At 35.9% G+C, this 15,212-nt stretch overlaps 1 protein-coding gene across 5 annotated transcripts in view; it reads left to right on the plus strand.

The window, feature by feature from the left end:
- Window positions 1-15,212, plus strand: part of C1H8orf34 (chromosome 1 C8orf34 homolog) — a 152,306-nt gene that overhangs the window by 115,402 nt on the left and 21,692 nt on the right. For all 5 annotated transcript variants that reach the window (XM_032127158.1, XM_032127125.1, XM_032127134.1 and 2 more), the window contains 2 exons: window positions 2,040-2,125; window positions 7,069-7,142. In XM_032127158.1, the coding sequence (XP_031983049.1) occupies window positions 2,040-2,125; window positions 7,069-7,142 (160 nt within the window). The remainder of the gene's footprint in view (window positions 1-2,039; window positions 2,126-7,068; window positions 7,143-15,212) is intronic.

Raw genomic sequence — 15,212 nt, forward strand, 5'->3', positions numbered from 1 at the left:
TGAATATCTTTAGAATAATGGTACAAAATTATTTGCTTCTGTTTTACAAGCTAGGTTTTTAAAGAATTGGCAATTAGAGCATTAGAAGCCAGGTACAGAACTATAAAGGATACCTAGAAGTAATTTTCAAAATTAGGTTTACAGCTTCTAGTTTTACATTTTGTTGTCTTGAGGAGTTTTGTGTTCTTCTATGGAACTGCTTCCTTAGATAAGAAACACTATGAATTTACATTGAGCTTTCCATCAAAAAGAAATCATTCTAGGAGCAATAAAAGGAGATCAAGTAATTGGGGGAGGAGGGTGCTGGGAAAACAGTTTTGAGGTGTACAAACAAATAGATGACTTAAGATCCATGTCTATTAGATAACTGTGGGAGTCATAAAATGTGAAATTTAGGTAGGGCAGATAAGGGGGTTGTACTTGGTTTCAAAGGTTAATTTCAAGCTTAGTGTAAAACAGCTGCAGAGGGTAAGAATACAGAGTGAAAAGAAACATTTTTTCTTCCAAGAGATAAGTTATTTCTTTCCCCAAGGTTTTACTTCAATGCATTTTTGTGATTCCTGGGCTTTGCAAAATTGAATTGCATTTTTCTTATTCTTTTCATGTCTGAATAAATCCAAAGTAAGATAACCTTTATGTAAATGGCAGTTATATTGCATTTAGAGCTACAAAGCATTTCTTCAGAGCCGAATTTGTACTCAGGATTCATAAGAGCCTGGAGAAGGATGGTGGGACTCCTGGGATGCTCATTTGAAAGAACAGATACAAGCATTATTTGTATAAATTGCTGTCAAGGCGTTGCAGTCAGCTGGTGCAGTGGGAAAGCCTGAAGACAAAGTCTGCCATCATTACTGTATTTTCCTTTTAACAAGTAACGAAGGAGGAGGAAGTACTCTTGCATATGTTTCCTTGTGGTGGGTTTGCTTTGGCTAAGGGCCGGTTCCCTACGCAGCCAGTAGGATGACAGGAGAAAATCAGAAGTAAAAGCTTGTGGGTTAAGATGAAGACAGGGAAATTGTTTACCAGTTACTGTATTGGGCAAAGCAGACTTGACTTGGGGAAAATGAGTTTAATTTATTGCAAATTAAAATAGGTTTAAGTAATGAGTAAAACGAAAAGACAGACATTAAAACCACATTTTTCCTTCTTCCTTTCGTGGGCCCAACTTCACTCCTTCACTTCAGACTCCTCTGTGCACCCCCTGAGTGGTGCAGGGGAGACAGGGAATGGGGCGTTGTGGCCAGTCCATTACAACTCCTCTCCGCCCTTCCTTCCTCACCACACTTTTCACCTGCTCCAGTGTGGGTTCTCCATTGGCTACAGTCCATCCTGGACATACTCACCTGCCCTGGTGTTGGTCCTCCATGGGCTGCATGGGATATTGGCTCTGGCATTTCATCGTGGGCTGTAGGGAAGTAGGGGAGTATATGCCCAGAGTGTGGAGCACCTCCTCCTTTGACCTTGGTGTGTCCTCTGCTGTTTCCCAGTCTTTCTGTTCTGTTCCCTGTGGGGTATTGTGGCTGGCTCTTCCTTAACTGTGTTTCCTTCAAGGTGCCACCATTTTGACTGAAGAGCTCATTTTGACTGAAGAGCTCAGCCATGCCCTGCCATGGTTCTTTTTGGAGCCAGATGAAACCACCTGTGTCTGGCTCAGGGCAGCCCCAGCCACTCCTCACCAAGGCCACCCCACTGCCAACACATTGGCATGGACATCCAGTACAGTCCTATTCAATTAAAATATTTTTGAAGGTGGTGAAGCAAGCTTGCAGTTTCACATGCACACCAAACGCCAACTTTTAAAAAATATGACAAGTATGCATAAGCTAGGATTCAGTTGGCTGTTCCTTGGAGGCTAGTTTTGGTTACTGGACAAGTCAGGGAAGTTATGACTGAACCACGGGTGTGGGCTTTTGAGCAAAGCTGCTCTTTTAATTAGGTCAATGTTGTGAGCAGGGTATGTAGTCAGGGATAATGTTCTTCTGTGTCTTATCCATGAAATATGATTGCAAATGTTTTCATTGCATTTTTCCACAATTTAGATTGCAAGGGGATAATTTGGCAGAAAGGCCAGAAGATGTCTCCATGGTATCTCAGACATCTGAGCCAGCAGTGTCAGACTCTGATGGTAAGTTATATAAATATTTGCTGCTCATAAAAAACCCCAAACATCAACATTTTGAGTTTGAGAGTGGGGGTTATGTCTGTAAAAGATTAAACACTTCCGGAGAGTGTTCCTGGGCATTTGAACTCAATAATTTACACTTCAAATCTGTTCAAAGAGCTGCTAACATGTTTTTTGTCACAGCCATTAACACTCCAGAACAATTCCTAGGCATATATTGAAAAGCGCATTGGGCCAGAATTTGTTCTTAGTAGAGAGATTTTATGTTAGCACACTAACATTTAAAACAGCTCAATAGCATAGGCATGGGCTGTTCATTGCTGGTTGGCTTTTATGCCAAAGAATGGTCTTTGAAATATTTAATTTATTACTACACATGCACCCAGATGATTCAAACAATTTACAGTAAAAATATAGAGTTTATAAAATGACTCTGGAAAACACTTTTTCTCCTCATATAAACATGTTCATACGTTGGATTAATCTGCAGTCAGGACACTCAGACTTATTTCAATTTCTTCTCAGGTTTTTGAACAGAGTAACACCTGAAATGTTGAAAAAGGCACTTCATAAGGGATATTTTTCCAGAGAATGCCCAGCTTTCCTATGAAAGATGAAGTTGATGAAGGCTAACTTTATCTTAGCTGCCACTGTAGTGGAGAGAGAAAGAAATAGAGGTTTTGACAGAGAATCTGCAAAGATAAATCTTTCAGTCCATTCCCTTACTGTTGGGCAGAACCTGTCGAGTCTGCAAATTGTATGTTTTGATTTGCAGTATAGTCTTCAGCAGCTATGGACAAGTCAGCTATGGTGATCAATTAACACAAAAAAGTCAGAATTAACTTTCTTTTAGATTATTCTACTCTCTGTCTACTAACTAATTATTATATGTGCTATTACGTATCACAGCAACCTGAACTTTCACTCATTTCTCTTGCCTCATTTGTAAACCAACCATTAGTAACTAATATGTCTTTAAAGATAAATTTTTCAAGCTGGTTTTGTGAGAATGCATGGTTTCAGGCAGTCAAGACATTGGCTTTTCCTTTTACCTGCCATTGATCACTTAATTGAACAATGTAATAGGGGATTAAGAATCTCACAACATGATGTCGTTGCGATCTTCATGAAGATTGTCAGGAAGAGATGCTTAGACTGGCGACTTCAATCAAGCCCTTTGAAAGGAACACAAAATTCTATTGTTGTGAGAATGATTCCCAGAAAGGGAGGTGGTGGCTTGCTTGTGATAGGTAAGGGAATATGCAAGCACAAGATTATTGCAGCAAAAGCAAATAGATGGGTAAAACAGACGTGTGGGGAAAAGTTCTACAGTTCACAGAATAGTTTTTGAGCAGATCTCATTCTTCCACTTTCTTTCTTTCTTGTGTACCTTTGTTCTTGAAGTGAAAATCTGCCCATTTTGCCATGCCATCTTCTGAAACTGCCGGCTTCAATTAAATAGTTAGGTTTTGCTAAGTGGCAGAGACATCAGGATTAAAGAAGGTGAAACTATCCAAAAGTACTGTGTGCTGCGTAATATTGGAGCTGAATCTTTCATGGTCAGAGGGTATGGAGCACAAAAGTGCTGTAGCTGTTCTACCTTCGGCCACTTCCTATGCGTCTGAATACTCTGCAGTCAATATGGGTACACAGCAGATGGAAAACACTTTCTTTGGAAAAACACTACATTCAGTGAGATACAGGGAATATAAGTTAGATGGGTAGGTGGGGCAATGACATTCATGTTGTTATAAACACATCGATCTCATGTCTGTGAATATACATGGACCTGTTACTCGTATAGCAAGAAAATAGCAAGGCCTCTTGGGCAGAAAGACTGAGGTCAATAGTAAGGAAATGCCAAATTTCTGTCAGAAGGTGCCCTCAGAAATGCTCAGTGTTTCAAAACATATGGTTGGGGCTTTTTTTCCTAAAAGGTTGGCTAGTGCTACATTTTGATTTGAAGAAAAACACAGCTGGATTTCACAAATAAGTGCAGACTACAAACAGACACAGAACTCAGGCAACTGCCCATTCTATCAACCTTTCCTATAAATGCAGCACATTATTTGCTCTCTGTCCATCTGATACTTATTTCCAATAAATGTTATGTATGAGAGCATGATAAAAGAAACTCATAAAGAAATTGTTAAAAAACCCTAGGCATTGTTGTACTGAATTTTTAGTTATGTCCTCTTACAGATTTTTTATATCATGAAATAGTGGCTAGCAGGCTTCACTTACCAGGTTTATTTGAATTTATTTTCTGCTGTTACTTCTCAGTACCAGTGACCTTACTGAGGGAAAACTGTGCATTGGGAAGTGCTGATGTAAACCATTCATTCAAGAATAAGCAAGCAAGATGCTGATGCACAGCAAAGTTGAGAGTAGCTTTCTTCAGATAATGATCTATTTCTGTTGTTAGATCTGGAACATCTCTCCTGTGGATTTCAGATGAACTAAGCTCAGAAGTAATTGGCAGAACATCTGATCTAAGAGCCCTTATAAATAAGCCTCGTTTTAAGAAATTCCACTTAATAAAGTCAATGTGGTAGCTTATGTGAAAAGATCATGTGCAGCATCAGACACTTTACTGACTACCCTGGCAATCTGGATCTGGTTCTAATTAACCACTACACTGATTTTCCTCTAGTATAATCCTACTACTGAATTGGACAGGCTTGTGTTTGATCTAAGTGGTAAAAATGAAAGGTAGGAATCAGGTCTCAAGATTGAATAACCCAAGACTCTTTAAAGCTGCAGTTTCTTTTCACTGTCCTAAACTATACCTCTCAGAAATGTTTCTCTTTTCCATCAGACCACTTCACAGGAAAGAACTAAGGGAAGAATTTAATAGGTTCTTGATTTTGATTGGAAGCAGCAGCATTGATGACTGCACAGCAAACTTCCCCTGTAGATGCCAAGCCTGTCTGGTTTGTCTCTTGGATCAGTTCTCCACTGAGCCTTGCTCTTGTTCTGTAGAGGTTGATGGGGAGAATGGCTGCGGCTTCAAAAGATACACACTATGACAGAATTGATCCAGAAAAATCTACATCTGTCAGCCCCCAATGTGTTTTTCAGGTTGGGGGGATTTTAGAAGCAATCTACTTATGTGGGGTTTTTTTCGGGGGGGTGGGGGGGGCATTAGATACTTAGAAATAGTATCACTAAAGGATAATTACTCATTTACTCCCAATTTCCTATAAGTACCATACAACCTTGTTTCACTTGTTTCATTCTCTTCTGAAATGTACCTTACCCTTTGAGTGAAGCCATGATATAAGGCAGGAAAAGAAGACATTATTGGAAATAAAGCTTTTGCAGTCTATGCATTCTTGTAGAAGGAAGTTTAAAATGCAGTAACTTATTAGGGAGTAATCTCTTAATATAGGATAAATGAAAAGTGTAACACTTCTAAACCACTCCTCAATTAGTCTGAGAAAAGCTGCTTGTTATGTGAGTTTCTTTGCAGTGTATTATGCAACTCCACATATTTCTGAGGTGTGGGCAAAGACTTGTTTCTTTTGTGACTCTTCTGGAATAATATAATTGGACTAAAAATTATAGATTCTATGCCACTGTGTAAATGTGGTATTTCCTATTTAATTGTGCTATTACATCTACAGATGTAAAGGTTATATTGTGATATATAATACTTAGTTTGCTAAATAAATTTTACTAGGGCAAATGCCACATCAGTAGTTCATTCCCTATCAAACAGAACTCACTGGTTCTTTTTATTTGCAGTTAGCTAGTAGAAACGAGAAAAAACTAAATGTATAGTTTCTACATAGTTGAGTGTTTTGGTTCTGGTTTGTTTGTTTGTTTGTTTGTTTATTTTTTGTTTGGGGTTTTTTTTGCTTTTAAAGTGTCAATATAGTAGAAAGTTCAAAAGAGGCGTTAGGATGTAGGGGAAAAGTTTGAAATTGGGGATGTTCAATAAAAATATGAACGTATGAAACATATAATGTTGTTCTAGGTGGAACTGCATGATCAAGGTAAAAAATTAAGGATGTAAATATGTGGAATTAGGATTGAGAACAAGATAAGGCAATGGCAAAAGTGCGGTATCTCTGAATTCCCACACAATTCCCTGACCATCACTTTGTGTCATCATCACCCCTTCCTTCTCCACTTACATTTGTGTTTGTAGTGAATTGGTAGCCACCATTGCCACACTTCAGTATAGTTCTGCTTTCATAGTAAATGTAGTCTGAGATGTTTAACAAATTGCGTTCTGGAAACATAAGGACCTCCCTGCTAAGTGTCTGAGTAACAGCAGAACGTAGGGAAGATCAGGACATCTTGTTTTGTTAGGCTGCTGATGCAGCACCTAAGTGCATTAGCAGAGTGTTAGGCAAAGGGTGAAACTGCAAAGAATGTTATTTGGAAATTCTTTCTCTGACATGGGTGCATAAAATCTGTTTTAAGTTATTACACATGCATCAAAGAGACATCCTCACAAAATTCTGTCGCTTTACAAATCTGGCAATATGGGCAAAAATTATACTTGCAAACTTTTAAATGTTGTCTAAATTGACCAAATCCTTTTGCTTCAAGGATTTTAAATGAATTAATTTGATATAATTTTATTCATTTTATTAAAGCTGGAGATACACTACTCACTTGTGTAAAGGGTAAACTATTTATTTTAAATAGTAAAAGTAATAAAGAACCTACAAGATACCTTGGCAGCTGAGGGGAGCTTACTTATCACTCTAGTCATGTTAGAGACACTGTTCCATGTTGCATTAAGCTTATAAATTAAAATCAGACATAAAATCAGATTTAAATTATAATCCATTGAAGTGTAACTGAAAAGTAGTACATTTACAGTAGCCATATTCACCTTCCCAGCAGTAAATTTTTAGCCATTAAATTTTCAAAATGACTAATGCTTACTTAATTAGAGTGATTTACCTTTCTCTTGTACCTCTTTGGAACAGCTCAAGTACCTGGGGTTGAAACACTCACAGAAGATATTGATGAATTTCAGAGTGCCTCTCAAGTGGCAGCATCTGTAAGTACCTTCCCTTACGGCTAATCCTGTAATTTTTAAAAGTAGTTTCATAAAAAATAGATTGTGCATAAAGATAAAAGTTGTGTTTACCAGCACTGTCATCTTAGAGAGAAGAAAACTAAATTTACATAATACCTATAATAATAACCCTTCTGAATTTTCAGTTCTCTCTCTGTGTTAATTTTTTCATTCCAGAAAAGGTGGTATCTTGAAATACATTATTATAAAAAGCACGCGTTGTTGGACTTGCTCATATAGCTCCCATTGAAAGTGCAGTAGTTTTATACCTATTCTGTATGTTTTTAAATGCTAGTCAAATACTAGTTTTACCAGATAATATTCAATTTTACAAATTGAAGACAACAAAATAATTCAAACTCTAAAGTACAGTTTATGTACTTTTGTCTCTTTATAATGGCTTGGTGTTCAGAATAAGATTCAGCTATCCAACACTTTGTCTGTAACTGTATCTCCTCAAAAAGAAACAAATGATCCAACTGTTCTCCTTGCCTTTTGGGGCTCTGAAGGAGAGATCTGTTCCATGCTCCCCTAATAATTTTCAGTGAGATTTATTCTTTGACAATCTTGACATACAAAATACAGAGATAAAACTGAGATGTCCCATAGGAAGGCTGTGTAGATAAATGCAATCCTGCAATGGATTTTCATAAATCCTTCAAAGCAGTAAGAAATATGCCTGTAAAATAACTTCAGAATTGATACCAAAATGCATTCTCATGACTTGAATTATTTTTAGATCATATATGAGATACAAGATGAGAGAAAAATAGAATAAGATGTTGATCGGACATTTCTCATAAATTGGACAAACTGATTCATGGCATTCACTCAAATGTGCATATTACATGTAAAAATTCCTGACGTGGTTCAAGGTGTGCAATGTTTAATATTGGTACTGCATTCCAATAGAGTAATTTGAGTTTGTTGCTAGTTAAATGGATGATTATATAAGATTTTTCTCTGCTAGTGTATATTTGACAAAGATGCCTTGGCCTTCAGAGGGTAAGTGTTCTGAGAAAAATTGTAGGATAAAGTAGCAAGAATTATACAGAAGTATCTTCAGAGAAGAACTTTGGGTTCTTTTTTCATGTCCCATGTATGAATCCACATGTAAGATCTTTAATGTGGATACACTGGTACTCAAAAGAGATAGGCAACATCTATGTCTATAACATGGTTCATGTAATTTTCACTGTGGTTATATTATGATTTTCTTGCAGCTTTGTATATGTTTACTGTTCTATTTCTGAAAAACCTGGAGGTTTTTGTAGTTAGGCCTTTTTCTTTAAGCTTTTTAAAATAGAATATTTTGCTATGCTGTATTTTTTATAAAAAGAGTTACTGTTTGAAAAATTGAGAACTTGGACTTTCAGTGCTGCACAATCTCAAACAAGGCATTCTGGATGAATAAGTGAGCAAAGCTGGCAAAAAGCTGGTTGAAGTATTTACAGGAATCAGCACTTTCCCCAAGTGTTTTGTAAGAATTCAAAGTGGAAGCAAGTATTCAAAACATCCTTAGAGATCCTAGTTTACTGCCTGTAAAGTATTTTGTGTAATGAAAAGTGCCAGGCAAAATGCAAAAGCTTTTCCTTGAGATTTTTTCACTGTGGTGAGCTCAAAGTTTGCTAGCCAAATATTTAGAACATTTCCAGAAACATAAAGTAAAATAAAACTCTAAGAAAATATGGAAGTGATACTAGGAAAAATTTAAGTTGCCTGTAATTCTAGTGGAAGTGGAAAAGCAGGGTGTCAGAGGAAGCTGCTGACTTTACGGTGACTAACAGATAGAGACAGGGCACATGCACTGAGCAGATCATATCGAGTAGCCTTTGCCTTCTCTTTGACTTGTTTCTTTTACCACCTGGATCTAACAGGACTTATGGTTAGCTTTTGGGGGTTTTTATGTGAATCTTGCCTTGCACATGCACATAAAAAGGTGTATTTTTCTTTGTAAATTATCCATGTAAGGCAAACCTATACAAATGCAGCAGAAACTGGAAGAAAAAAGTTATCCAACTGCAAAAAGAGTTTCTGCATGAATATGCCTTGGGTTTTTACTCCTTATTACTGTGGGGAAAATACTGTAATAAAGTATTTTATAGAAGTGTTTTGTTTTAAATAAATTTTTTCCTGTATTCCCTACTGCTTTGGAACTTTTCATTTGCTTTCATAGGAGAAACACAGACATGGATTTTCTGTGATAAATGCATAAATTTCTTAATTCAGCTTGTGAAATTACTTGAAGCTTCATGCGTGAAGCTTCAAGTAATTAAAAAAAATTAATCTTTTATTCTTGCTGTCAGTATATGTGGAATACAATAATATTTCAATCATACATTATTTCAGTTCTATTTGTTAGAAATTTCCCACTATTCTCCCCTAGAACAATACTATGAAGTAACTTAATTACTTGTAGAAGTTTGAGTATAATCACCTGAGCTTCCACATTTAACTAAATCTACAAATTATTTTTGTGTTGGGGTCACTGTTTAGCATTTAGCAGGTTAGTCGTTAAAATAATTATTTTAAGATTCCACTGCCACATTAGAAACAACAGCAGTGCACCTTTGAGGTAGTATGAATTATGAAGGTCATATTTATGCTCAAGTTGATGTGTTCTGATACAAAATTTTTCAAATCCAAGCTGAATTTTGTAATTATGTGGAAATTCAGGCACTTGAAGGTAAAATTTCAAATTTTAACTTCAAATATTAAATCTTCTGTAAAAATCGTTAACAGATAGTATTAGATTACTGCAACTCTCCCACAGGAAGTTAAAAAAACCTCATTGAAATATGTAAGTTTTGCCTCTGTTAGGTAAATTAACAATACAAGATGGTTAGAAAAACATAATATAAGGGTCTTTGGAAATAAGTGATAATTCCTGCAAGTAGTTCAGAAAGTGGTTTGAATTGCATACCTTGAACCTCTTTGATTGAGACCTCCCTTATGTCAAACAAAATCCATGAAATAGACACAGATTTTGTATATACAGCTGCAAAAAAAAAAGATTTCTTCTTGGATGAAAATATTCTTGTTAGAAAATACTTTAATCCTCTAAAATATAATTCTAAATTGAAAGAATATTCTGAACTTTAGAAAAATTTATGTAAAAAAAAGAAATCAATGAATGCCTTGTTTTTACCAGTCTAAAATTTTGTGTTCTTGGGCATGCCAGATTCAGAAATATTAGTCCAGATAACAGTAAATAAAACAGAACTGAGGTTTAGAAAACAATTATTCTGGTTGCATTTCAAAAACTGAAACAAATGTGATTCCCAGGTGCTGCTTCCCATTTTCCTGTATACAGAAAAACGATGTGTAAATTAACTCTAACTACCATTTTTTTAGTGTAAGGTTCAGCGTAAAATGTGCTGCTGGCTGACTGCCACGGGAAGCCCAAAGCTTGTAATTTCAATTACATGGCACTTCAAGTAGAACAGGCCCTAATGTGGAAGGGGGGATTAGAGGTGGCAGCCGATATTGTAAGAGAGCTCCGAGAAGCCTTGTTATTTTTACGGTATCAAATGGCTTGCTCACCTTTATGTCCTTGAACAGATTGTGGAAGCTGAAAGAGTAAATATTAGGTGACCTCTTTACAGAAAGTACATGTTGAGTGAAGAATCCTTAAACAAAATATTGCACAAAAAAATTCCGCTGCATGCATAACATCTGTACTTGCCACCTGCTTGGCCAGAGTGGGAAGGACGCTTGTAAACAAATTGTTCAATAAAGAGGTTTGGGTTTGGGTTTTTTTGGGGTTTGGTTTTTTTTTATTTAGAGTGATGTCTGTCAAATATGTCTATTTAAGATACTTAAGTTATTCAGCAAAGAAATACTATGTTATACATGGAAAGCTAAGCACAGTTGTATTCCTTACACTTCTATCTCCTGAAGCTAATAAAATTTCCACTTGATTAGAAAAACTGTGTAGTATGAAAAATACAATACAACCACTTTTCATATACTTACAGCTTAGCAGTAACTAACTAATCTGGCTTCATCTCCTTTTCCTCATTTCACTGTGATCATTCAATTCACATCCAAAAACTAGGTGTATGTCTGGGCATTTCCATGAATCCCTGGGTTTTACTCTGAAACAGGCCACAATGACATAGAAATACATGCTGAATAGTTTGTTAACGCTTTTTATGGCCAGTAAAGAAGAGTAATATATTTTCTAACAAGTACTTGATTTCCAGGTGATGTTGTAAGTAAGCTGGAGCCCTAACTCTTGTTCTTAGCTGTTCTGAAAAGTTATACCTTTGTAGAACTCTCCAGGTGTCAGTGGGTATTACTATATAGCCCATGTCAATTCAGCTCAACAATGAGATTGAGACATTCACATCTGCACTGGTGTTTTTTTAAGGACAAAAGCTCTACTGATTCATGCTGTGTAGCATTGTGCTACAGATTGAAGCACAGAGAGTGAGCTTGAAAAAGCTTTCTTACTCTTATTCATGACCTCCTTAATTTTATTTTTGTTCCACTGTGGCATTCCTGGTAAGTTACGGTACTTTCCAGAAGTTTGGGGAATCAGTGATGAGAGGGATTATCTCTGGCCTTATTGTTTGTAATTTTTTATTTTAGCAGTAATTTGGCTAAGTGATAAAAGGAAGAAAAATGCAATAATGAATGTATTTTATGTGAAGAAATTTGATTATGATATATAAAGAAAACCACTTAAGAAATGGACACATAGTTGACCTTCAAAGTTGACAAGTTCTCGTTCTTTCTTTGAACATATTTCTGGTGCAGAGAGATGCTGCCTCACCTCCAAAGTTTGAAGGTGATGAACAGGACACAGAGTTGTTTCTACACGTTAGAAAGAATGTCTTTCAGGAACATCCTTATACTTAGATCTCATTAATGTTGTTAATGCAAATAGGCCATTTATAAGTTTTGTGCTAATATTTATAAAGCTTAATGAATGAGCAAGGGCAATGGTAGTTTGGAAGATGCTGAAATAATTGGGAGGATTCTATGCACATACTTCACACATACATGCATTCTGTATTTTTCAACTGCTTTCAGTCTACTGTCATTATCATTAAAGTCTAAGGTAACTGACATTAGTTTTATCTCTGCAGTTCCTGGCCAGGAGACAAATGAAGTGCAGTAAGAATGTTTAAATAAATGGCTTGCAAGCCTGAATCTCTTTCTTAAGTGACATATCTGAACTGCTGCTATGTATCCAGTGGAGAGAAGGGGCACCAGGGAATTCTGCTAGAGCTGTACAAATTCATTTATCCCTGCATTTGAATTGACATGCTTCCAAAGCCATCTTGATAACATCCCCTGCTTTCAGCTTGTGTTGTTTATCTTTTAGGAATAAGGCTGTTGCATAAATTGTTTACTGGAGACACTGAGGACCTCTGTCTGTGTTTATGCATTATTCCCCTAGATGAACTCATAGTTTCAAAATGTTAAAAAATATTTTTCAATGCTCAGTGTTATTTAGAAATAGATAAAAAATTACCTGGGCCTGCCTCCAAAAATGTTAGTTATAGACCTGGAATATTTAGCTTCAGAGAAAGAACAAAATTAAAAGTACGATTTTAATGTCTTAATAAACTCTTACGCCCTTTTTTCCCCCAGATAATTTTGATTCTCTATCAAGTAAACATTTAATTGGAAGGTACTATTATAAGCACATAATTTGTTATGAAATGAAATTGCTAATATTAAATATTTATCTCATCTTCCATAGCTACTATAGCAATACTGTTCTGATCTTTTGTGAAGCTATTGCCTGAAAAAAATGTCATAAGCTTACAATATTACATAAAACAGAAAATGCACAGAAGAGTTACAAAATTTGGGGAAAAATTCATCCAAAGTTATCTTGGTTTCACAGGGTGCTGAAACTCTGTATCTGAAAGTGAGTTTGAACATATAACAGTATGTAATGATAGAGACTGAATATATGTAAGTGTATTTATTTTAAATCGTATGCAAAATTAATATTTATTCTTTGAAAGAATGGATATAGCTGTGTATGTCCAGAACTGAAAACGGATTTGTATGGAATCTGTAGATGTGCTGTTGTGGGCCTGTATGGGTTTATACTCAGGTGTATCTGTATGTCTTACATCAACTTACATGAGATTTAAGAGATTTAAAAACTTGTGTTGAAACATGCAAAGATGTTGCAGACATTTGATGTCCTTTGTGATTTGGAGTCTCCTAGTTTGAAGTCACTTGATTTAAATATTACTCATGTTTTTATAAATGTCTAAAGCACTGTCATGATAACAACTTTTAGGGAATCATTTTTCTTCATTTATCTTAGATTCTACTAAGACACTAGAGAGCTTCCTTTATTCAGTCACCTTTGTTTTGTATGAGTCTTGCATGACTAAGGTGCATAAGGGGATGAAGTACAGTAAAGACAAAATGTACAAAAATCCAGCAGAGGTTTGTAGAAGAGAAAGATAACTCCATTTCATTTCCAGAAGCATTTCCAGGACATGGAAAGTGAGATCTTTTCATCAGGCTAACCTTTGGAAGTATGTTTTAAGGAGGTTAAGGAGTTACTGAAAGCTGATAATAATTTGCTGTAAAAAACTTGAATAATCCAATGTAAGAATATTAGAAGAGCAGTTTGGTTTTCAAGTACTGCCACAGACCACTGACTAGTTTTTATTCCGTTTTTAATCAGAGTTGTATTTATGAATGAAATTGTATATTCAAAAAAGGATTAATCCTTATAACCCTGGGGTTTTTTTCCCTGATGCTTTTTCCCAGATATGAAAATATACCCTATAAAATGCAAATAAAAATGTCCTTTTCCACCATAAAAATCTGGGGACAGAGAATATCTAAAAACAAGTTGAAAATTAAAATATTGGAGTTCTCTTACATACATTTTCCCCCTTCCCATCTCTTATTTAGTTTCATTTATTTCAGAGGAAGTGATCACAGAATAATATATTTATTGGGTAATTAATATCCATTTGAAATAAGCATTTAGAAATGTGAGTAATTTAATAGAGATTAATATTCTGTAGTGAGCTCAACAATCCCGATTATTTTTTGGATGGAGAATTCACAGTGAGGAACAAAGTGACAAGTGCTCAAAATCTCTTAGGGGAACAAGTGAACCAGGTCTAGTGATATGTCTGAAATAAAAGTGTTTGAAGATGAGTTCACTTCTGAATAATTTACTGTGTTCTTCATCTATTCCTCTGTATTTACATGGGATTTAATACAGGTGACTTTAACCAGAGGAGAACTAGCATGAAAAAACATTTGGCCAAAAAAAAAAAATGTTGTTAGTGTTCTAAAAATGCATTAATAAGGACAGAGTTATCGGCAGCTTCAAACTATTTTGTATGCTGGTAAATGTGACTGGGCTTTTTTGCATATGCATGAGCAGCATTACAATATAGCTGTTGATTGATAAGGATAAATCTGTGTTATATTTTAAAGAGGCATGGTTCACAATGATCACTTGCATTCAAGGCAGTGTTTATTTGGAACAGATTAGGAATGATGTAAAATATATCCCATATAACATTTTACTTCTGTAGAATTATGCCTGCTTTTCTAAAAGAGAAGGCAGCTACACTGTTCAAAGCAATTTTTTTGTGAGTAGAGATGATATCAAACCTGTACTTTCATCGTTTGTTAATCGTTTGAACTGTGCTACACCTTTCCTGGTGGGATGAGAGTCTGGCCAGGGAAGTGCCATCACTCACTGCAGTGATCCGCAGCAGCCGCTTGTCAGCTGTGATGCAGCTCCAGCCTGACGGACTGTGGAGCCCTGTGTGCCCTCTGTGAATGAGGCCACCAGTTTGGGTCTCCCTCCTCTTATCAATCATTCTTCTCCCTGAAATTACTTCAGTTTAATGTCTTTAAACAGTGGTCTCTCTCTGAATTTGCTTGGCATTTAATGAAAGATTTAAAAATTAGTAAGAGGTGAATGACAATGACAATTGCATAAGCCTGGTTTCTTTAGGAAACCAACAAAACTTCCTAGACTACAGATTAAAATTTTTGGTGAGGTAATAATTTCAAATTAATTTCAGATAGGCTGTCAAGAATTAT

Source organism: Corvus moneduloides, chromosome 1 (assembly GCF_009650955.1).
Source record: "Corvus moneduloides isolate bCorMon1 chromosome 1, bCorMon1.pri, whole genome shotgun sequence".
NCBI lineage: Eukaryota > Metazoa > Chordata > Aves > Passeriformes > Corvidae > Corvus > Corvus moneduloides.